The sequence below is a fragment of the Bufo bufo genome, chromosome 2, assembly GCF_905171765.1.
Source record: "Bufo bufo chromosome 2, aBufBuf1.1, whole genome shotgun sequence".
NCBI classification, from domain to species: domain Eukaryota; kingdom Metazoa; phylum Chordata; class Amphibia; order Anura; family Bufonidae; genus Bufo; species Bufo bufo.
Genome location: NC_053390.1, coordinates 502,230,409 through 502,256,120, shown reverse-complemented (window position 1 = coordinate 502,256,120; position 25,712 = coordinate 502,230,409). Strand labels below are relative to the sequence as shown.

At 44.3% G+C, this 25,712-nt stretch overlaps 1 protein-coding gene across 4 annotated transcripts in view; it reads right to left on the bottom strand.

Annotated features, from left to right (window-relative positions):
* Positions 1-2,725: 2,725 nt before the first annotated feature.
* The window catches only part of LOC120991642 (mpv17-like protein 2), a 35,970-nt gene continuing 12,983 nt past the window's right edge, over positions 2,726-25,712 (bottom strand). For 2 of the 4 annotated variants that reach the window (XM_040420433.1, XM_040420434.1), the window contains exons 4-6: positions 7,619-7,695; positions 7,406-7,534; positions 2,728-3,203 (exon numbers count right to left, since the gene is read on the bottom strand). In XM_040420433.1, the coding sequence (XP_040276367.1) occupies positions 3,168-3,203; positions 7,406-7,534; positions 7,619-7,695 (242 nt within the window). In that variant the 3' untranslated portion in view covers positions 2,728-3,167. Of the gene's footprint in view, positions 3,204-7,405; positions 7,535-7,618; positions 7,696-25,712 lie in introns of all 4 variants that reach the window. The other 2 variants (XM_040420435.1, XM_040420436.1) reach the window with 2 other exon arrangements.

The following is a 25,712-nucleotide window of genomic DNA, read 5'->3' as shown; positions in this document are numbered from 1 at the left end:
ATCCGTCAAAACTGATCAGGATCCTGATCCGTATGACAAATGCATTGAAATGCTGGATCAGTCTCTCCAGTGTCATCCGGAAAAACGGATCCGGCATTATCTTTTTCACATTTTTTGCGGTCTAAGCATGTGCAGACCGCAATGCTGGAACACTCAGGGCCAGATCTGGCATTAATGCATGTCAATAGGAAAAAATGATAGATCCGGCAAGTGTTCCGGAATTTTGGACGGAGATAAAACCGCAGCATGCTGCAGTATTATCTCTGTCATGAAAAGTAAAAAAGACATCCTGATGCATCCTGAACGGACTGCTCTCCATTCAGAATGCATGGGGATATGCCTGATCAATTCTTTTCCGGTATAGAGCCCCTAGGACGGAACTCAATGCCGGAAAAGAATAACGCTAGTGTGAAAGTACTCCTCCAAACGTATTGATTGTTCATATATTGCCTCCTTTGTTCGCTTCATTGCTTTTTCCATAACATTATACACTGCCCGTTTCCATGGTTATGACCACGCTGCAATCCATCAGTGGTGGTCGTGCTTGCACACTGTAGGAAAAAGCACTAAGCACTATGATGGATCTCAATAACGCTAGTGTGAAAGTAGCCTTAACTTTTTGTCCTGTGTAAAAAACATACACTGCACGATATACATTTTTCTTTTGTTCTCCTTAATTGTTATGGAATACCACTGTCACGAATGAGTGTATTTGTGCTGAAAAAACAATTGGGTAGGTGTCAAAGTAAAATCCACACAATGCCAGGTTTACCAGCAGAGAATCACACTGGCTCTGCCAGCTTTTCTTCCTTTGTGCATCTTGAGGTAAATGATAGCCATACCTGGCTGTCCACATGATGTAAAAGAAAACAAGATTTGTCAAACCAACCTCTATTGCTCCGTGGTCCAGTTCTCACACCCAGATGCCCATTATAAGCACTTTCCACGGTGGAGAGAGGCCAGCATCGGTACTTTGTGCGGTCTGCAGCTACTCAGCCACATGATTAACCAGTTCAAGACCGGGCCTCCCTTCCTGCCCCGGAGCTTGTTCCATGGTTTTACTGCAAACGTCTTTGAAGCAATAACTTGTTTGGTCATGTAAATAATTTTGCATGTTTTTCCTGTGATCTGAGCCCTTTTTTAGTTTAGGCTTTTATTTTATTTTTATAGCCAGGAAAATGTAAACAAAAAGGCTTCACTTTTTTTCAAATTTTTCTTGTTAATAGAACAACGTGCACCTAACACACTTTAAAATGATGTTCCCTTTGCATCATGGTTGTTTTGATAGAAACAATGTATTAGTTATGCTTGCTGGGGGTAGGGCTAGAAGCTTTTTTTTTTAACACTTTGTGCACCCATAAGGGGCATTTAACGTTACAATTTTAGGCTCCATTAACACTTCCGCATCAGTTCCGCAATTGTGCAGAACGGGTGCGGACCCATTCATTCTCGATGCGGACAGCACACAGTGTGCTGTCCGCATCCGCATTTCCAGATCGGGCTGCCGATCTTCCAGGCCGCGGCTCTGGAAAAAGATAGAGCTTGTCCGCAATTGCGGACAAGGATAGGCATTTGTATGGTGGTGCCAGACGTGTGAATGGACCCTAATCCAGGGTGTCTGGACCTCAGACTGCGCCAAATGTTCACCTTCCAAAAATACAATGGTGATTTATCAAAACTGGCTTAGGCTACTTTCACACTTGCGGCAGTGTGATCCGGCGGGTAGTTCCGTCGTCAGAACTGCCCGCCGATCTGGATGACTGAAAGCATTTGTGAGACGGATCTGGATGCGGATCCCTCTCACAAATGCATTGCAAGAACGGATCCGTCTCTCCGCTTGACATGTTTTTTTTTTTTCCTCATTTTTACCGGTCTGCGCAGGCCGGGAGGACGGATCCGGCATTCCGGTATTTTGAATGCCGGATCCGGCACTAATACATTCCTATGGGGAAAAATGCCGGATCTGACATTCAGGCAAATCTTCAGTTATTTTCGCCGGAGATAAAACCGTAGCATGCTACGGTTTTATCTTTTGCCTGATCAGTCTCAAAACGACTGAACTGAAGACATCCTGAACGGATTACTCTCCATTCAGAATGCATGGGGATATGCCTGATCAGTTCTTTTCCGGTATAGAGCCCCTGTGACGGAACGCTATGCCGGAAAAGAAAAACGCTAGTGTGAAAGTACCCTTAGTTGCCCATAGCAACCAATCAGGTGTTACCTTTCATTTTCCAAAGGAGCTCTGGAATCTGCCAGTTTTCCTTTACACCAGTTTGATTAATCTCCCCCAATGACTCTAACCACACAGCCAAGACAACAAAGGAGTGGCTTAGGTACAACTCTGTGAGTGTCCTTGAGTGGCAAGACCCATGACTTGAACCCAATCGAACATCTCTGGAGAGACCTGAAAATGGCTGCAAGCCAACGGTCCCCATGCAACCTGACAGACCTTGAGAGGATCTGCAGAGAAGAATGGCAGAAAATTGTGGCATCATATCCAAGAAGACTGAAAGCTGTAATCACTGAAAAAGGGGCTTCAATTAAGTACTGAGTAAAGGGTCTGAATACTTATGTCAATGGAAGATTTTAGTTTTTCCTTTTACATAAATTAGCAAAGGTTTCTAACATTCTCTCACTGTCATTATGGGGTATGGAGTACAGAATGATCGGGAAAATTCAATTTTTTATTTTTATTTTAGCACAAGCCTGCAACATAATAAAACGCCAGAAAAAAGGGTCTGAAGACTAATGTGTCTGCTCCAAAAAGCTGTTTAATAAAAGTGGTGCAAATTAGTGCATCTAGGGTTTCTACACTTTATTCCGACATGCTCAATAAGGTGGTGCTGCTTCATGGGAAAGAGGCAGGACATAAAAATCTGTCTCAAAGTATGCCAACCAATAGTTGGTATGGAGTCAGAGAAAAGTGTCTAGCCTGAGCCACTTTGATAAATGTAGTGCATGCCTAGACAGCCTATATAAGGACCAGGAAAATGGGCCATAGTCTACAAAACAGAGGGACATGGCATACTGATGTATAAAGGTGCTGCACCATAATAAACTATAAGGTAATGCAGTGCAATCAAATTTCCAACTTTCGCCAAGCTTCTTTTCTCAGATACAGGTTGATGCTATCTTTTTCCATTCAATGACATATGTCTGAGCAGCTATGGTCCCGAGTTACAGATCTGCTCAGCAGATTCCTAATTTAATAAAAATATGAGTCAATAATTTTCCAATTTTGCATTTTTTTTTTCCAAATACAAATGGAGCAAACTCTTTGCAAACTACTGTACATAGGTCCAGTGGGGATCCTGCTCTAATAGCTGTAAGGGCTCATGCACACTGTACGTATTCTGCCGCAAAAAATACGGATGACGTCCGTGTGCATTCCGTATTTTGCGGAACGGAACAGCTGGCCCTTCATAGAACAGTACTATCTTTGTCCGTAATGCAGACAATAATAGGACATGTTCCATTTTTTTTGAGGAACGGAAATACGGACATACAGAAACGGAATGCACACGGAGTAACTTCAGTTTTTTTTGCGGACCCATTGTAGTAAATGGTTCCGCATACGGTCCGCAAAAAAAACGGAACGGACACGGAAAGAAAATACCTTTGTGTGCATGAGCCCTACTACTGGGAGATTTGTGTAGGGTTCTTCTGATCTGCTGCTGGGGACTAGCTCATTGAAATGGGACCTCACACTCTCCCTGGCTGCCATGGTAACCGATCGGAGCCCCAGGATTACATTGCTGGGGCTCCGATCGGAACTGCCACCGCCACCAATGAGGAGGAGGGGAGGGGACCCTGTGGCCACTGCCACCAATGATTAATACTGGGGGGCTTGGGTGGGGCCACCAATGTCTTTGCCACCAATGTCTTTAATACTGGGGTTGGGGGGCGCACTGCGCCACCAATGTCTAATACTGGGGTTGGGGGGGGGCGCACTGAGCCACCAATGCCTAATACTGGGGTTGGGGGGGGCGCACTGCGCCACTTAAGATAACTCTCTCATTAATTCATATACAGGAGGCGGGAGCTGGCTGCAGAATCACATAGCCGGCTCCCGACCTCTATGACAAGTAGCTGCGATCTGCGGTAGTTAACCCCTCAAGTGCGGCACCTGAAGGGGTTAACTACCGCAGATCGAAGCTACTTGTCATAGAGGTCGGGAGCCGGCTATGTGATTCTGCAGCCAGCACCCGCCTCCTGTATATGAATTAATGAGAGAGTTATCTTCATTGGTGGCGCAGTGGCCACATCCCCGCCCCTCCTCTTCTCCTCCCTCCTCTCATTGGTGTCAGCGGCAGCACAGGGGGGAGGGAGACACTGCTTCCTTCTCCCCTGTGCTGCTGAGGGAACACGGAGAGCGCTGTCAGCAGCGCAAGGTATATCGGCAAAATAGATGCCGATACCGATAACGTTCAAAATCCTGGGTATATCGGCAAAATAGATGCCGATACCGATAACGTTCAAAATCCTGAATATCGGCCGATAATATCGGTAAAACTGATAATCGGTCGATCCCTAACCAATATGCCTTAGACTTTTCCTGCCATTCATCAGCGCAGGACGCACTATGAACAGCAAAGACAGCACACTGAATGTAGGCAGGCATTTATAGATAAATGATAAAGTACATGGAAGATATACTATATTGGACTGTATTATTCAGGATAAATTGCCGTGTTGGCACTTTGCAATAAATATGTGGGTTTTAGGTTGCAGTTTGGGCACTCTGTCTGTAAAAGGTTCCCCATCACTGACATATCGGAATAACTGAGACATGGCTGGATGATAGCTATGACTGGGTGGTTAATGTACAAGGTTACAGTCTGTTTAGAAAGGATCATCAAAACCGGAGATAGAGAGGGGTCTGCCTTTATGTAAAGTCCTCTCTAAAGCCCACACTCTGGGAAGATATAGATGTGGAGTCACTGTGGGTAGAAAATGGAGGCAAAAACAATAATAAAAGTCCACAGAAAATTTACTTGGAGCCCAGACGCGCCCCTTCTCCTGGAGCCCAGCACTGCCCCACTGCTAATTTATTCACTCCTCATTGCCGGCTGGCGCTTGTGCAGTGCGTCCTGTGAGGCCGATTCCAGGCGCTGACATGTGTATCCACGGAATGCGTTCGCTGATCCATAAGCTCGCACATGCGCCGTGGATACACATGTCAGCGCCTGGAATTGGCCTCACAGGACGCACTGCACATGCGCCAGCCGGGGGACGGTGCTGGGCTCCAGGAGAAGGGGCGCGTCTGGGCTCCAACGGCCGGACGGACAGCCCCTTGGGCACCTTACTCAAGTAATTACCATATTAATAAAAGCGATTTACTAGACAAAGGACAACACTTAGGGTAGTAATACTAGTATATTTTAATACAAAAAGAGCAGACTGATGTGATGATGTTAAAAGCTCTGTCACTAAAATCCAGGTGACAGAATCCCTTTAATGGAATAAAAGGGTGAGGAACAAGAAATAACCTATGTGGATAAATAGAAATGTAAAGGAAGCATCACAGCCAGGAAGAAGGTGAGGGTGGGTTCACATCTGCGTTCTGGATTCCGTTATGGATTTCCGTTATAACATGGTTATAACGGAAAAGAACAGAATCCATAAGACGGAAGTCAAAACGGAAGGCTATAGAGACGTTCCGTTTTGGTCCGTCTTAATAGAAGTCTATGTGAATCATAACAGATCAGTCCGGGTCCCATTATGCAAGACGGAAAACAAAGTCCTGTCGACAGGACTTTTTTCTCCGTTCTGTATAACAGAAACCAGACGGATCCGTTATGCTTCCCTATAGACTTCTATTAAAACGGAATGCCTTTTAAAGTCTTCCGTTTTGCATTTCGTCATAATACAAGTCTATGGGCAGCAAAACGGATCCATTCTTCCATCTTATGGATTCCATTATTTTCCGTTATAGCCATTTTAGAACGGAAAGCCATAACGGAATCCAGAACGCAGATGTGAACCCACCCTGAGCTGTTGCTTCTGCCTGGCTGGGACGCGCTCTGCTGTGATTGGACGGTGTCACAGGCAGGGAGAAGGGGAAGCCCATTGAGAAACCCTAGCGTCTCCTCCTACCTGTACCAATGGTGGAAATTAATATATGAGGTTCCAAAAATAGCAGGGGGCATAGCGTCCCCATGGAGCGACATTTTTTAAATAAAAAAAGCATTTACATGTGGAGGCGTTTACCTATCTGGTAGGCATACCAGTTTATAATACTCAAACCAATGAAAGGTCCTGTCTGTCACCTCCATATGACCATATACAGTGCTTACATTGCCCTATAGCACACCTATACATAAATGTTATGGTAACTTTGTCATTGTCTTTAGACTTGCAGAAGCTGGAAAAACGAACTTTGATTGATATGCAAATGAGCACTCGCAAGTGCCCAGGGGCGGCGTTCACTGTGTTGGTGCCCAGGCTGCCCTGCCTTTTTTCATTGTTCCCCCGCCCCAGGGTCTGCATATGCCCGCCCTCCTATTCCATTGCACCATCCTAAGGTAGGCATTTTCTATTAAGTGCCGGTGATGTGTGGTCCGCAAAATGCGTAACGCACATCGCCGATGTCCGTGTTTTGCGGATCAGCGGACGTGTGAATGGACCCTTAAGGTTATTCACTTTAGAAAAAAGACGACCAAGTAGAGATCTAATTAATATGTATAAATATATCAGGGGTCAGTACAGAGATCTATCCCATCATCTATTTATCCCCAGGACTGTGACTGTGACGAGGGGACATCCTCTGCATCTGGAGGAAAGAAGGTTTGTACACAAACATAGAAAAGGGTTCTTTACGGTAAGAGCAGTGAGACTATGGAACTCTCTGCCTGAGGAGGTGGTGATGGTGAGTACAATAAAGGAATTCAAGAGGGGCCTGGATGTATTTCTGGAGTGTAATAATATTACAGGCTATAGCTACTAGAGAGGGGTCGTTGATCCAGGGAGTTATTCCGATTGCATGATTGAAGTCGGGAAGGAATTTTTTATTCCCCTAAAGTGGAGAAAATTGGCTTCTACCTCACAGGGTTTTTTCTTTCCTCTGGATCAACGTGCAGGATGACAGGCTGAACTGGATGGACAAATGTCTTTTTTCAGCCTTACAAACTACGGGGGTCATTTATCAAACTGGTGTAAAGTAGAACTGGCTTAGTTGCCTATTGCAACCAATTAAATCCCACCTTTCATTCTGGACAGCTCTTTTGGAAAATGAAATGAGGAATCTAATTGGTTGCTATGGGCAACTAAGGCAGTTCTACTTTTCACCAGTTTGATAAATGACCTCCCTATGTAACTATGTAAAACTGGATGAAATCCTTAGGTGGATTTATGTTTTGTGATAGTTTAAATTAAGTTTTTTTTAATGTAAAAAATATCTTACCCTGTGTTTAAGGTAGGAGAGGTAGACGTCCCAGCCCAGTGTTATGACATTCACATAGATCACACGGTACTTGGTTGGTAAGTAGTAGAAATTAATCATTTGTGCAGGTGGCCATACACACCATTCTGTCTGAAAATGATTTAAAAAAAGTTATTGGCCACTCAACCCCTGAAAATTCTGCTTCAGTTTTTTAATATACAAATCCTAACTCACCTTATACATTTCCCAAAATTTGCTTTGAAATTCAGCCCAGCTGTTCCTAATACCATGTCCTTCCATGGAGCCAACTCCTGTCATGGGAAGTGAAAGATTTTATGTAGACTTATGTTACTATCATAACATTTACCAACAACATTGGTGTAAAGTACAGCTGGCTTAGTTGCCCATAGCAACCAGATAACACCTTTCATTTTTCACAGCTCCTTTGGAAAATGAAAGGTGGAATCTAATTGGTTGCTATGAGCAACTAAGCTGGTTCTACTTTACACTAGTTTGATAAATCTCCCCAATGTTTTTCTATCTTCATTTCCTGTAGGGCGATGTCACAAAATGTTTGCAAGAATTTTTCCTGGACTTTTAGGCCTCAGGCACACGGCTGTTGCCTGGCCGTGGCCGTACTGCGGAGCGCAAACAGCGGGTCCGCAATATGCGGGCACCGGCCATGTGCTTCCCGCATCACGGATGCGGACCCATTCACTTGTATGGGTCCGCAATCCGGATCTGCAGTGCGGAACGGAGGCACGGAAACACATGGAAGCACTACGAAGTGCTTCTGTGGTGTTTCTCTCCGTGCCTCCGCACCGCAAAAAAAAAAACATTCTATTTTTTAGGCGGTGCGGACGGATCACGGACCCATTCAAGTTGAATGGGTCTCAATCCGTCCTGGCCGCCACACGGAACGGCCGCACAACGACCGTGTGCATGTGGCCTTATACTGATCGTTTATCCTTACGATAGGTCATCAATATCAAATTGGCAAGAGTCTGACTCTTCTATTCACTTCAGTGGGAGAAGCATTACAGTAAACCACCTCCATGACCTGTATAGTGGAGGGAGCTTTGTAATTTCAGTGCCAAAGCTACTGCAGTAGACCTAATAAGCACAGGTACAACCAGATGTTAGTTGTAAGGCAATAGGGAAAATAATGTAGGACAATAAAAGTCTATATTAAATGCCACCCAAAATGCTTGTAATAAAACACACAAAAATCATGGTGTTGATTACAAGTGAAAAAAAAGTGATGAACCCCTTCCCGATTTGACAATTTTTCTTTTTTGTGTTTTAGTTTTTTACTCTCCGCCTTCCAAGAGCCATAACTTTTTTATTTTTCCCTTCTCAAATGTAGGTTTGTTTTTTTGCAGGACAAGTTGTACTTTCTAATGGCACCATTTAATATTGCATTTGATGTAGTGGAATTCTGGAAAGAAATTCCAAATGAAATTGTAAAAAAAAAAAAAAAAAAATGCTATTCCACCAGTTTTATGGGTTTTGCATTCACTATGCGGTAAAATTGACCAGTTTCCTTCACTCTCTGTGTCAGTAGAATTGTAAAAATACCTTATTTATATAGTATTACTTGTGTTTCAATACTGAAAAAAATGTGTGACGGCTCATTTTTTTGCAGGATGATCTGTAGTTTTTATTGATACCATTTTGGGGTGTATGACTTTTTGATTACTTCTTATTAAAATTTTTGCAGAGTTGAAGAGATGAAAAAAAACTGAATCGGCCATATAGATTTTTTTTTCCAGTTAAGCAGCATACTGGGGTTAGGGTATGGAAATGCCGATTCAGTAAATGGTAGGTTAGGAAATGCCTATTCTTGTCCGCAGCTGCAGACAACAATAGGACATGTTCTATTTTTTTGCGAAGCCGCGGACCGGAAATGCGGATGCGGACAGCACACTGTGTGCTGTCCGCATCTTTTCAGTCCCCATTGAAAATGAATGGGTCCGCTCCCGTTCCGCATAATTGCAGAACGGATCCGGACCCAAAGTGCAGCTGTCTAAATGGAGCTTCTAGCCTACCTTTTGTATAAAAAGTAAAGGAATTTTATACATTGCAGAACACAAAGATCAGTATATTTCAATGCAGTTCTGCCATCTGCAGGCCTGAATTAGAATATACCAGAAATAGGTATTTCTATGGAAATCTCAGCCAGTGGATGGTGCTCCTGTCTGGCAAGCGCTCGCTTCTGTTTTTTTTGTCTTTCAGATGCCATGGACATCTTTGACCACAGTATCTGAGGGGTTAAATTCCGAGAATAGCGTTATCGTCCATCGCAGACATTAGCCCCAGGTGCCTGCTGAGTGAAACAACAGGCACCAGGCAGCTGTGGTGCTTGCTCTGCTCTGGAGCAGGCACAATTTTTAAAGACTCAACATCTGTTGTACATGTACAGTGGATGTCGGGAAGGGGTTAGGGGTTCCTTCACGCAAATTTTCACTACAGTTTCTTGATCACTGAAAAAAAATATAAAAATTACAGTATTTTTCACCCAAAATACGACACATTTTTGTCCCCCCAAAAGTCGGGGAACAAAGTAGGGATCGACTGATTATCGGTTTTACCGATATTATCGGCCGATATTCAGGATTTTGAAAGTTATCGGTATCGGCATCTATTTTGCCGATATTCCGATAACTAATTGGAACACGGATCGCGCTGCTGTCAGCGCGATCCGTGTTCCCTCAGCAGCACAGGGGAGAAGGAAGCAGTGTCTCCCTCCCCCCTGTGCCGCTGCCACCAATGAGAGGAGGGGAGGGGCTGTGGCCACTGCGCCACCAATGAAGATAACTCTGCAGCCAGCTTCCGCCTCCTGTATTTGAATTAATGAGAGAGTTATCTTCATTGGTGGCGCAGTGCACCCCCCCACCCAAGCACCCCAGTATTAATCATTGGTGGCAGTGGCCACAGGGTCCCCTCTCCCCTCCTCCTCAGTGGCAGTTCCCATCGGAGCCCCAGCAGTGTAAGTCTGGGGCTCCGATCGGTTACCATGGCAGCCAGGACGCTATTGAAGCACTGGCTGCCATAGTTAGCTCCCTGCTGCTGTGTGACATTTGGGTCTGAGCCGAGGTCTGATTGGGGGTCTGATCTGAGGTCCTTATAAGGTCTTATTAGCATTGGGGGTCTGATTGGGGCTGTCAGCTGAGGTCTGATTAACATTGGGGGTCTGATTGTTGTTCTGACCTAAAGGTCTAATGAAAAATATTTTTTTCTTATTGTCCTCCTCTAAAACCTAGGCGCATCTTATGGGCCGCACCGTCTTATAGGGCGAAAAATACGGTACTTGGACTTTTTTTTTTTTTTCCTTATCACATGCGTTTTTTTTTATGGGGTTTTGTGTTGGCAGTTTTGATTGAATGCAGTTTTTTTCCCTATAGAGAAGAGGATGAAAAAAAGCCTGAAAAAACAAAACAAAACAAAAAACTATTGAGTGAGATCACGGCATCTAAATGCACAAAAACCCAGACGCTCACGCTTCCCGGGGTGTTCTCGCTGAAGAGGCTGAGAGCATTCAAATTGCATTTCCTATTTAGACCACAATGTAGCAGGCCAACATAGGAAATGAGCAATAGACAGTAATAAAGTCATTATAAAAATACATGATTGTTCAAAATAAAAAAACTGATTTTGTAGGCTCAAATACGAGCTTCAAAATCATTACAAAAAAAGTTTAAATTACCCCCCTTTCTGTATAATAAAAAATAAATACCTAAATAATAAAAAAATATAAACATCATGGGTATCACATGACTGAAAACACCCATACTATTCGAATATAAAAATATTTTTCCAATATGGCAAATGGCGTAACGGAAAAAGGGGTCAAAATGGCCAATTTGCCATTTTTTCATTGCTTCTCTTACCCAAAAAAATGCAATAAAAATGTTAGAAAAAAGTCACACACTCCAAAATGATATCAATAAAAACTCCAGATTGTCCCACAAAAAATGAGCCCCCACTCAGCTCAGCAGATATAACTATAAAACATTTTGGGGGTCAGAATATGGTGATGTAAAAAAAAGAAATTATTTTTTTCAAAGTTTACATTTATTTTTACACTATTTAGACATAAAAACTTATATATATGGGGTATCGTTGTAATCGTACTGACCCAGAAAATGGAGGGTATGGGTAGTTTTGCCGCAAACAGAACGCCGTGCGAACAAAACCCGTAAAACGGTGGAGAAATTGCGTTTATTTTTCCAATTCCACCCCATTAGGTATTTGTTTACCGCTTCCCACTACATTGTATCCCATAATTTATGGTCCCATTATAAAGTAAGAACTTGTCCCGAAAAAATAAGCCCTCATACAGCTATGTGAACGGAAATATAAAAAAGTTTGGAGCGCAAAAACAAAAAAACTCAGGGTTTAACATGCTGCGTTTTTTTTTTTTCTTTTAAATACCAGACAAAATATGCCAAACTCAAAAAAGCCTGGTCTGTCTTGTATTTCATAATTCCCAAAGACTTTCAGCAAACATTTGGAGTTAGTATTTTTAAGTAAAACTGCATGCGCAAAAAATGCAAAAGTGCCCTAACGGTGCTGTCACACTACATTTTTCTGGGCATTTATGGGCTTGTAAAACAAAAACCATGAAATTCAAGCATTTATAACATTTTTCTGGGGTGGTGTTTTTTTATTCACATTCTACTTGTTTTTTTCAGACTTTTTTCATCTAGAGAACTCAATGGGAAACACCTGAAAAAAATGCACATCCAAGTACATTGCAATTTGAAAATAATGCCAAGGTACAAAAAAAAAAGTTGGAAAATTGTCTTAAAATGCCACTACTGAAATAAAAAACAGGACGTTTGATAATTTCCTATTGCCAACATGTAACATCTATACATAATGGCTCGCTCACACGAACGTGTGCTGCCCGTTGCCGTATTGTGGACTGCTTTGTGTGAACGAGCCCTAAAGCGAAAGAACTCTGAGGCTGGTTTGATTTAATATAAGTATAATATGGGTGCATTTTGGCTCCCACATTACAGCAGCAAGTCCCGGTAAATTTGAGTCAATATGTTTTACCTTTATAAAAAGAAATCCAAAATTTACAGAAAATTTGGTAAAAATGGCTATTTTCTAACTTTGAATTTCTACTCTTTTAAGACAGCTAGTGATACCTCATAAAATAGTTATTAACATTTACCACGTTCAAGTTATGTTGGCATCATTTTTAAATGTGATTTTATTTTTTTAGGACGTTAGAAGGTTCAGAATTTTAAAAGCAATTTTTACCATTTTTAACCCCCTTCAGGACACAGCCTTATTTCACCTTAAGGACCAGGCCATTTTTTGCAAATCTGACCAGTGTCACTTTATGTGGTGATAACTTTAAAACGCTTTTACTTAGCCAGGCCATTCTGAGATTGTTTTTTCGTCACATATTGTACTTCATGACACTGGTAAAATTGAGTAAAAAAATAATAATTTTTTATTTATAAAAAAAATACCAAATTTACCAAAATTTTAGAAAAATTTGCCCATTTCTAACTTTCAATTTCTCTACTTCTACAATACATAGTAATAACTCCACAAATAGTTATTAATTTACATACCCCATATGTCTACTTCATGTTTGGATCATTTTGGGAATGATATTTTATTTTTGGGGGATGTTACAAGGCTTAGAAGTTTAGAAGCAAATCTTGAAATTTTTCAGAAATTTTCAAAAACCCAATTTTTAGGGACCAGTTCAGGTCTGAAGTCACTTTGCGAGGCTTACATAATAGAAACCACCCAAAAATGACCCCATTCTATAAACTACACCCCTCAAGGTATTCAAAACTGATTTTACAAACTTTGTTAACCCTTTAGGTGTTCCACAAGAATTAATGGAAAATAGAGATACAATTTCAAAATTTCACTTTTTGGGCAGATTTTCCATTTTAATAATTTTTTTCCAGCTACAAAGCAAGGGTTAACAGCCAAACCAAACTCAATATTTATGGCCCTGATTCTGTAGTTTACAGAAACACCCTATATGTGGTCGTAAACCGCTGTACGGGCACACGGCAGGGCGCAGAAGGAAAGGAATGCCATATGGTTTTTGGAAAGCAGGTTTTGCTGGACTGGACCATGTCCCATTTGAAGCCCCCCTGATGCACCCCTAGAGTAGAAACTCCAAAAAAGTGACCCCATTTTAGAAACTACGGGATAGGGTGGCAGTATTGTTGGTACTAGTTTAGGGTACATATGATTTTTGGTTGCTCTATATTACACTTTTTGTGAGGCAAGGTAACAAGAAATAGCTGTTTTGGCACAGTTTTTATTTTTTGTTAATTACAACATTCATCTGACAGGTTAGATCATGTGATATTTTTATAGACCAGGTTGTCACGGATGCGGTGATACCTAATATGTATACCTTTTTTTTATTTATGTAAGTTTTACACAATAATTTCATTTTTGAAGCAAAAAAAATCATGTTTTAGTGTTTCCATAGTCTGAGAGCCATATTTTTTTCCGTTTTTTGGCGATTACCATGGGTAGGGTATGATTTTTGCGGGATGAGATGATGGTTTTATTGGCACTATTTTGGGGTGCATATAACTTTTTGATCGCTTGCTATTACACTTTTTGTGATGTAAGGTGACAAAAAATAGTTTATTTAGCACAGTTTTTATGTTACATTTTTTTACTGTGTTTATCTGAGGGGTTAGATCATGTGATATTTTTAAAGAGTCGGTCGATACGGACGCGGCGATACCTAATATGTATACTTTTTTTTATTTCCGTACGTTTTACACAATAACATCATTTTTGAAACAAAAAAAAAATCATGTTTTAGTGTCTCCATATTCTGAGAGCCATAGTTTTTTCAGTTTTTGGGCGATTATCTAAGGCTACTTTCACACGAGCGTTCGGGTGTCCGCTCGTGCGCTCCGTTTGAAGGGGCTCACAAGGGGCCCCGAACGCATCCGTCTGGCCCTAATGCATTCTCAGTGGAGGCGGATCCACTGAGAATGCATCCGCCTGCCAGCGCTCAGCCTCTGCTCCGCTCAGTGAGCGGACACCTGAACGCTGCTTGCAGCGTTCGGGTGTCCGCCTGGCTGTGCGGAGGCGAGCGGATCCGTCCAGACTTATAATGGAAGTCAATGGGGACGGATCCGCTTGAAGATGACACCATATGGCTCAATCTTCAAGCGGATCCGTTCCCCATTGACTTTCAATGTAAAGTCTGAACGGATCCGCTCAGGCTTCTTTCATTCCGAAAATTTCTAAGTAATGCAGACGGATCCCTAATATGTATATCCCCCCCCCCCCCATATTTTTTACCAATTTTTTTTAACTTTATTTAGGGAAAATGACATTTTTGTTTATTTTTACTTGAAACTTTTAATTTTTTTGACTTTATTTTTTGTCCCACTTTGGGACTTGAACTTTTGGGGGTCTAATCCTTTACAATGCATTCCAATACTTCTGTATTGGAATGCATTGGCTGTATGAGTAATACTGTGTGTATTACTCATACAGCTTCCAGCCTGTGAGATCCAGGGGGCTGGATCTCACAGGCTCGTCACCGGAAGGCAGCGCGATGCCTTCCATGCCATCGGGTCCCCCCTACAGCCGCATGGGGACCCGATGGCACCGCTGCCAGCAGCAGAAACCGCAGGTAAAGCCGCAAACCGCATTTAGCCAAGGTGCCTGCTCAATGATTTGAGCAGGCACCGGGTTCCGATCACAGCCGCCGGGCGGCGGCAATCGAAAATACACAGGACGTACCCGTACGCCCTGTGTCCTTAAGTATCAGGACATCAGGGCGTACCGGTGTCCTGAAGAGGTTAAGAAAATTTCCAAGACTTGCCTTTTTAATGACCAATTCAGGTATAAAGTCACTTTGTAGGACTTACATATTAGAAACCACCCATAAATTACCCCATTTTAGAAACTAAACACTTAGGCCGCATTATGTGGGCACCGGCCGTGTGCTCCCCGCATTACGGATGCAGACCCATTCAAGTCGAATGGGTCTCAATCTGTTCTGGCCAATGCACAGACGTTGCCCGTGCATTGGGGACCGCAAATGCGGTCCCCAATGCACAGAATGGCCGCACAACGGTCATCTGCATGAGGCCTTAAAGAGTAACTCAACTTTTAATCAATTTTCTTTAACCGCCTCCGGACCGCCTAACGCAGGATCGCGTTCCGGAGGTGGCAGCTTCAGGCAGAGTCACACATCTATGCGTCATCTCGCGAGACGCAAGATTTCCTGTGAACGCGCGCACACAGGCGCGCGCGTTCACAGGATCGGAAGGTTAGCGAGTGGATCTACAGCCTGCCAGCGGCGATCGTTCGCTGGCAGGCTGTAGATGCGATTTTTTTTCTTTCACAATATTTTTAGTAAGTTAATGAGTGAAACAATACAGGCATTGTGGTATTAGCAGCGTATACAGACATTCAATGATCTTGATGCTACATACAATCATGGCTCTACATCCATTAATTGCCCGAATCGGGGTGAGGGATAGTGGGAGGGACATAGGGGAGAAAACAAAGCATGAACATATCAACAACAACAACCTATCCATGGTCCGAAGTCATATATACTACATATTACACTTTATGCACGAATGGTATTCAGTAAGCCCACGAGATAATCCAAGGTCTCATAATGAAGGAAGACGTGCTCCAACTACACATGCTGATTTGGCATCCCTCGTAATGACATAAAAAGAACATCTACTCCCAAAGATTTCCCCATCTCTCTCTTTTATCCGTTAGCTAGTGGGAAATTTCTCTTTCCACCCCCCCAGCTTTTCAAATAATGTTTAAACCTGCCCTGACATGATGCCAAGGTACCTTCCATTTCACAATGGTAACTGACACGGTTGACAACCTCTGAGATGCAGGGGACTTTATTAGATTTCCAATATTTAGCTATGAGGATTTTGGCAACCGTTAATACATGAAAAACAATCGTGCGGTATGCTTTCGGCACTAAGTGTAACCCATTGAGTAATAAAACCAAGTCAGGAGTAAAAGGGAGAGTTAATTGAGGAAACGAGGCAAGCATGCTAAACACTTCTTTCCAGAGGGGTTTCAGTTTGACGCACTCCCAAAAAATGTGCATCATACCCCCCACATTCCTCCCGCACCTCCAACACAAGTTTGATACTTCCGGATATATCAAGGACAACCTTTCTGGAGTCATATACCATCTGTAAATTAATTTCCTAGTAGCTTCCAGGTGATACGAACATTTAGAGTGCTTTTGAGGTAGCGAAAATATATGTTCCCACGCAATTTGATCCGCAGGTATTTCCAAATCTTTGGCCCATTTATCTAAACCTGTCACGGTCTCATTGTTATAAGCGCCTAGAAGCAGCCTATAGAACTTAGATATACCCTTCTCCTTATTTCCCGCACTAAAAAAGAATGTTGCAAATAATGAGTCAGGTTTACCTACTTCCTCTGGTAGGGAATTCAACAAGGATCTCAATCTTAAGTATTTGTAGAACTCTCTGCTAGAAATCCCAAACTTATGAGAGATATCAGAAAATTGCATCATCTCTGAATCGTCCCTCACCTCTCTTACTGTCCTAAGTCCTTTTTGCATCCATGAGTTAAAGGATATATCTGGTATCATCTGCTCTATAGCTTCTAACGGTATGTCTGACCGTTTCATATGAATTAAATCTTTGGAGAGAATTACATTCTTCCACAACGCGAACCCTGCTTTGAACAGTGTTAACTTTGATTCACTACTAGTGGGATCAATATATGGGCATTGTAATGTCACCCTGGTATTCTTTACAGCTGACGTGTTCGCCTCTACCTGCACCCATAGTGGAGGATCCGGATCTACCAGGCTTTGTCTTAAGGACGTCAAAAGTGCCGCACAATGATAATATAGTAAATTGGGAAAACTAAGACCTCCCTGAGCAATTGGCTTATAGAGGGTGACAGCCGCTACCCTGTGTCTGGCATTTTTCTATACGAAACGCAACAGCAAAGATTGCAATTTCGCAATATATTTCTTGGACACAGAAATCGGAACATTTCTAAACACATATAGAATTTTCGGCAACACCATCATTTTTATCGTAGCTATCCGACCTACCCACGATAATTCATTACATGCATAACTTTTGATGTCCTCAGTTATTGTATCTATCAGCGGTTCATAGTTTACTTTAAATAATTTTTTAGAAGGGAATGACAATTCTACCCCTAAATACGTAATACTTTCTTTTGCCCATTTAAACGGGAATTTAGATGCTATGAATGACTGATCAGCAGGTACTAATCCCATATTTAATACTACTGACTTATTAACATTGAGTTTGTAGTACGAAACGGTACTAAATTCCTCCAGTATGGACAAAACTGCTACTAAAGAGCTGGCTGGTTCCGTTAATGCTATAATGAGGTCGTCCGCAAATAAGCCTATTTTATGCTCCTTCCCTCCTACCTGGACTCCCGAGACATTACGCGCCCCTCGGATATATTCTGCCAGTGGTTCCATGACTAGGGTAAAGATTAGGAGTGATAACAGGCACCCTTGTCGCGTGCCGTTTGTGATGGGGAACGCCCCAGACATGAAACCAGAGGCTAGAACTTTAGCCGATGGTTTAGAGCAGGGGTCTCCAAACCCCGGCCCGCGGGCCACAACCGGCCCGTTTGTGCGTTCGATCTGGCCCGCCCGCAGCTGGCAGGTTGCAGGAACCAAATCCGCACAACCGCCCATGCTGTCACGCTTGTGTTGTGTGTTCGATTCCGCGCCCGCCCGCAGCTGACAGGTTGCAGGAACGAAAGCCGCACAACCGCCCATGCTGTCACGCTGTGCTTTTTGATTGGCTGCTGGGACCGCCGATGTCCCGGCAACCAGTGACGTCACAGGTGCGGCACCTCCCCTCTTCCCGCCCGCTGTTTGAAATAACAAATCCACGTGTGTAGCAGCGGGCGGGAGTCGGGACTCAGGAGTCCAAGAAGAAAAAAAAAAGAAGAGGAGCAGAAGCCGGCTACAGCGGAGGCAAGTGTTGCACAACGCTGATGGGGACACAATGGGGAACGCTGACATTGCTGTGCTGCGCTGATGGGGACACAAGCTGCTGAGGACACATACTGATGGGGATATTGCTGTGCTGCTGGGGACACTGCTGATGGGGACTTTGCTGTGCTGATGGGGACATTGCTGTTCTGATGGGGACACCGTTGATGAGGACACGGGTGTCCCCATCAATGGTGTCCCCATCAGCACAGCAATGTCCCCATCAGAGGTGTCCCCATCAGCGATGATGGGCACACTGCTGATGGGGACAATTCTGTTCTGATGGGGACATTGCTGGGGACACCGCTGTTTGGCACACTGCTGATGGGGACATGGGTGTCCACATCAATGGTGTCCCCATCAGGATAGCAATGTCCCCATCAGCGGTAACCCCATAATCGATGTCCCCATCAGCACAGCAATGTCCCCATCAGAGGTGTCCCCATCAGCGGTGATGGGGACACATGCTGCTGGGGACACCGCTGACAGGGACATTGCTGTGCTGATGGGGATGTTGCGGTGGACACTGCTGATGGGGACATTGCTGTTCTGATGGGACATTGCTGGGGACACCGCTGATGGGGACATGGGTATCCCCATCAGCGGTGACCCATCATCGGTTTCCACATCAGCACAGCGGCGTCCCCATCAGCAATGATGGGGACGCTGCTAATGTGGAAACTGCTGATGTGAACATTGCTGTGCTGATGGGGACATTGCTGAGGACACCGCTGATTGGCACACTGCTGATGGGGACAAAGGTGTCCCCATCAATGGTGTCCCCATCAGTACAGCAATGTCCCCATCAGCGTCCCCATTCTGATGGGGACATTGCTGTTCTGATGGGGACACCACTGATAGGGACACGGGTGTCCCCATCAACCGCGTCCCCAAAGGCAGTGTCCCCATCAGTGGTGTCCCCATCAGCTGCTAATGGGGACTCCGCTGATGGGGACATTGCTGTTCTGATGGGGACATCATTAATGGGGACATTGCTGTGCTGATGCTGACATTGCTGTTCTGATGGGGACATTGCTGTGCTGATGGGGACACCGCTGATGGGGACATTGCTGTGCTGATGGGGACACCGCTGATGGGGACATTGCTGTGCTGATGGGGACAACGCTGATAGGGACACGGGTGTCCCCATCAATGGTGTCCCCATCAGTGGTGTCCCCATCAGCACAGCAATGTCCCCAACAGCAGCGTCCCCATCAGTGGTGTCCCCATCAGCACAGCAATGTCCCCAACAGCAGCGTCCCCATCAGTGGGTGTCCCCATGATGGGAATATTGTTTTTCTGATGGGAATATTGTTTTTTTGATGGGAATATTTTTTTTTTTTATGGGAATATTGCTTTTCTGATGGGGACATTGCTGTTCTGATTTGGCCATTGCTGTTCTGATGGGGACACCGCTGATAGGGACACGGGTGTCCCCATCAATGGTGTCCCCATCAGCCGCGTCCCCAACAGCAGTGTCCCCATCAGTGGTGGCCCCTATCAGCTGCTAATGGGGACTCCGCTGATGGGGACATTGCTGTTCTGATGGGGACATCGTTGATGGGGACATTGCTGTGCTTAAGGGTGACACGGCTGATGGGGACATTGCTGTGCTGATGCTGACATTGCTGTGCTGATGCTGACATTGCTGTGCTGATGCTGACATTGCTGTGCTGATGGGGACATTGCTGTGCTGATGGGGACATTGCTGTGCTGATGCTGACATTGCTGTGCTGATGCTGACATTGCTGTGCTGATGCTGACATTGCTGTGCTGATGGGGACATTGCTGTGCTGATGGGGACATTGCTGTGCTGATGGGGACATTGCTGTGCTGATGGGGACATTGCTGTGCTGATGGGGACATTGTTGTGCTGATGCTGACATTGCTGTGCTGATGCTGACATTGCTGTGCTGATGGGGACATTGCTGTGCTGATGGGGACATTGCTGTGCTGATGGGGACATTGTTGTGCTGATGCTGACATTGCTGTGCTGATGGGGACATTGCTGTGCTGATGGGGACATTGCTGTGCTGATGGGGACATTGCTGTGCTGATGGGGACATTGCTGTGCTGATGGGGACATTGATGTGCTGATGCTGACATTGCTGTGCTGATGCTGACATTGCTGTGCTGATGCTGACATTGCTGTGCTGATGCTGACATTGCTGTGCTGATGGGGACATTGCTGTGCTGATGGGGACATTGCTGTGCTGATGGGGACATTGCTGTGCTGATGGGGACATTGCTGTGCTGATGGGGACATTGCTGTGCTGATGGGGACATTTTTGTGCTGATGGGGACACCGCTGATAGGGACACGGGTGTCTTTGCGTTGTTTTGCTAAAGTTTTTTCTCTTTTGTTCTCAGTCATATCATGCTGATTACAAAAACGATCCATGTAAAATATATACATTTAATTTAATACATAACTGATTTTTTTTTCCGGCCCCCGAATACTTGTAAAATCTTCAATGTGGCCCTCCTGTTGAAAAGTTTGGAGACCCCTGGTTTAGAGTACATAGCCAAAATTGCAGTTTTCGCTACCCCCACAATTCCAATTTTATCTAAGATCTTATCAAGATATCCCCAATGGACCCTGTCGAACGCCTTCTCCGCATCCAGAGATAGAAGTAGAGAACGCGTTCGACTTTGCTCAACCAATTCAATTAGGTCTATGAACCTTCTGGTTCCGTCAGCTGATTGTCTGCCTTTTACGAAGCCAACCTGATCTTTATGGACCAAACTAGGGAGAACCTCCGCCAATCTCACAGCTAGAATCTTTGCATACAATTTTAAATCTGTATTCAGCAATGAGATTGGACGAAAGTTCTCTGGTTTATCCGGAGACTCCCCAGGCTTCGGGAGTGTGATAATAGTGGCCTCTAGCATTTCAGCCGGGAAGTCCCCCCCCCCCCCTTCTCACTTCATTAAAAAGTTTTTTAAGCGAAGGTACAAGATATTCCTTAAATTCCTTATAATAACTATTTGTAAGGCCGTCTGGACCAGGAGCTTTGTTTGGTTTTAAACCTCTAATGGCACAATTTATTTCCTCATCAGTGATTTCTGCCTGAAGAACCTCTAGGTGAGCTTGTGATACCGCCGGTAAATTTACCCCCTCTAAAAATCTATCAATTCCCTCTATGGAGGGCTGAATCATTGTGTCATTAAGCCGTAAATTATAAAGCGACGAGTAAAAACAAGCCATTTCCTCAGCTATCAATTGAGGGTCAAAATTGTTTGTACCATTCTCACTAAGTATATAGGGAAGTTTCATTTTACATTGCCTTGCTTTTAGTCTAGAAGCTAATAAAAAACCCGCCTTATTATCCCTCCCGTAGTATTGGGCTTTCATCCGCCGGAGCGCCAAATCGTACTTGTGTAGATCCAAAATATGTAGCTCATGCCTCAACTCTTTTAGTTCCTGCTCACGTGATGCACAGAACACACTCTTATTTAGGGAACTAATTCTAATGATAGAGTTAACTAGCCGTGCTCTATGCGCTTCTCTTTCTTTTCTATCTTTGGCTGCTAAACTAAGATAATGCCCCCTAGCAAAGGCTTTATGAGCACACCATACCGACCTAATATTAACTTCCCCCGTCTCATTATAGGTAAAATATTCTTTGATAGATTTGTGTGACCCTTGAATATATTTTGCTGAATGAAGAATTCGCTCATTTAAACGCCACGAAGTGCGAGTACCTGACCTGTATTGCTCCCTAAGCATAATATGAACTGGGGCATGGTCAGACCAACTGATATGTCCTATGTCACAAGAGATGACTCTAGGCAAAGTGTTTAAATCAGATAAAATGAGATCAATTCTAGAGTAAGTTTTATGCCTCTGAGAGAAGTAACTATAATCACGTTCATCAGCATGTTTGGCCCGCCAAATATCAACTAATCCTTCCTGTTGCGTGACTGCAAATAATTTGGAGGGCGCATCTTGCTTCTCAGCAGCTGAAGAATCTAACGCTGGCCACATCAGCGAATTAAAATCCCCCATGACTACTAAGGAACCTGATTTGAGACCTGAAACAGTGTTAAACAATTTGCGTATAAATTTCACAGGCCCCATACAGTGCTACTAATGTAAATGGGACATTATTAATTTCACAGACCCCCAGCATCTATTCTAGAGTTTATCATCCTAAATGCCACAGAATCTTTTATGGCTATTGATACTCCTCTCTTTTTCTTATCCACTAGAGTGGAAGAGAAAACATGCAGATATTTTTTATGTCTAAATCTATGCGCGTCAGCTGTGACAAAGTGCGTCTCCTGCACACACAGGACATCTGATCCGTCTAGTAGCGCATTCCTCCACAGCTGAGATCTTTTAAAAGGACTATTAAGCCCCTTAGCATTAATAGTGGTAAACTTAATCACCATTTTGACAAGAATAATAGACGCTAGTTAGTATGGGCCCCATTCCTAATCTCCCGTCAACCTCCATTGTGCCTTGTGGGATATAAACATACAACATTGCAAGTACATATTTCCGGACCATGGTAAATAAAAAATAAATAAAAAAACAAGTAAACCTCAACTTTTCCATATCGGGACGCCGACAACAATGCGTCCTAGTGGGGGTTGTAATAACCACTTACAACCGTTTAAGCCTGACTATGATACAGTGTCTGTGTAATTGGCAATAAAGGAGTTAAATCCTCTTCCACTACATAGAGCCTCTTCAAGTATCTAGTGCACGTCCGCTTGTCACTTCGGACCACTCGCCATCCAACTTAGCCGGTGAAGGAGCCTTGGTCCTCTGTATATTGGTTGATGACAAATTCCAATTGTCCAGTAAAGACACAGCCTCCTCTACTGTCGAAGCCACAAATTTCCTGCCTTTATACGAGATGAGTAGTTTTGCCGGGAACCCCCATCTATATTGGACGCCATGATGGCGAAGAATCTTGGCCGCCTCTTGAAATTCTCTTCTCTTTGCTAGTGTAGCAGCTGACAGATCTGTGTATAGGGACACAGCTTAAAACCTAGCAGGTAAGCTGGGATTCTCTCTGGCAGCCGCCATTATTCTTTCTTTTACGTGGTAGAAAGTAATCTGCGCTAAAACATCTCTTGGCACCTCAGATGGCAGACTTTTGGGCTTGGGGATCCTGTGAGCCCTGTCAATATTTAACTCAGTTTGAGACAGGTCTGGAAGTAGGGCCACAAATAGATCCGTTAAAAAGGTGTGCAGCTCCTCCTGTTTAACCGTCTCTGGAATGCCGCGAAAACGGATATTGTTCCCGCGAGAACGGTCCTCTAAATCAATTACTTTCGCTCTCATAAACTTTAGCTCCTCCTCTTTCTCGTTTTGTGAATCTACAAGATCATTATGCGCTCTGGTGAACTCCGCCATTTTATTTTCTAAGTGAGACGTTCTGTGACCCACAGCTGTAATCTCTCTTTGCAGTGGCAATAACATTTCTTTAATGTCCGCTTGCAGGGACTTCCTCAGGTCCCCCATCAGCATAATTAGCATGGATTCTGTAAGGGGATTGTCCCCACATCTTGACCCAGATGATAACAGGTGATCTTCTTGAGCTCTCATCAAAGCTGATCTGCCTTGTGCCTCTGGACTCCCACTATGCCCATGCCTAATGCTGTGCTGCTGTCCCCCAGTACCTGTAAACAGGGCTGCATTGACGACATTTTGTATGCCGATATGCTCACTCTGGGTTGGAGTCAGCCGGTTCGCTGGGGATCCGATGCTCGCATGCAGTGAGGAAGAAGCTGCAGGGCTCATGTAGGTCTGTTCAGCCGCGGTGTGCAGGGCCGCGATTCCACCCGCGCCATCTTGGCTGCCTTTTACCGCTGGGAAGAACTCGGTGAGTTTTGATGATGCCGGCTTCTTTTTCGGCTTAACCATTCTTCCCCGACTTTGTCTCCTGCTGGGGAAAAAACCAGCTCACCAGCTATCCTTGAAAATTCGCTATGAGCCGCTATACAGGCTTAATGGCACTGAAGCTCAGCTAGTGTGCGTCCTGCTCCATGCGCCGCCGGCCACTCCTAGATGCGATTTTTTTAACCCCTAACAGGTATATTAGACGCTGTTTTGATAACAGCGTCTAATATACCTGCTACCTGGTCCTCTGGTGGTCCCTTTTGCTTGGATTGACCACCAGAGGACACAGGCAGCTCAGTAATAAGTAGCACCAAACACCACTACACTACACCCCCCCCCCCCTGTCACTTATTAACACCTTATTAACCCCTGATCACCCCATATAGACTCCCTGATCACCCCCCTGTAAGGCTCCATTCAGACGTCCGTATGTTTTTTACGGATACACGGATCGGATGCGCAAAACACATACGGACGTCTGAATGGAGCCTTACAGGGAGGTGATCAATGACAGGGGGGTGATCACCCCATATAGACTCCCTGATCACCCCCCTGTCATGGATCACCCCCCTGTAAGGCTCCATTCAGACGTCCGTATGTTTTTTACGGATCCACGGATACATGGATCGGATCCGCAAAACACATACAGACGTCTGAATGGAGCCTTACAGGGGGGTGATCAATGACAGGGGGGTGATCACCCCATATAGACTCCCTGATCACCCCCCTGTCATTGATCACCCCCCTGTAAGGCTCCATTCAGACGTGTGTATGTGTTTTGCGGATCCGATCCATGTATCCGTGGATCCGTAAAAAACATACGGACGTCTGAACGGAGCCTTACAGGGGGGTGATCAATGACAGGGGGGTGATCAGGTAGTCTATATGGGGTGATAACCCCCCTGTCATTGATCACCCCCCTGTAAGGCTCCATTCAGACATCCGTATGTGTTTTGCGGATCCGATCCATGTATCCGTGGATCCGTAAAAAACATACGGACGTCTGAATGGAGCCTTACAGGGGGGTGATCAATGACAGGGGGGTGATCAGGGAGTCTATATGGGGTGATCACCCCCTGTCATTGATCACCCCCCTGTAAGGCTCCATTCAGACTTTTTTTGGCCCAAGTTAACGGAAATTGGTTTTTTTTTTGTTATTTTTTTGTTTTTTTTCTTACAAAGTCTCATATTCCACTAACTTGTGTCAAAAAATAAAATCTCACATGAACTCACCATACCCCTCACAGAATCCAAATGTGTAAAATTTTTTAGACATTTATATTCCAGACTTCTTCTCACGCTTTAGGGCCCCTAAAATGCCAGGGCAGTATAAATACCCCACATGTGACCCCATTTCGGAAAGAAGACACCCCAAGGTATTCCGTGAGGGGCATATTGAGTCCATGAAAGATTGAAATTTTTGTCCCAAGTTAGCGGAAAGGGAGACTT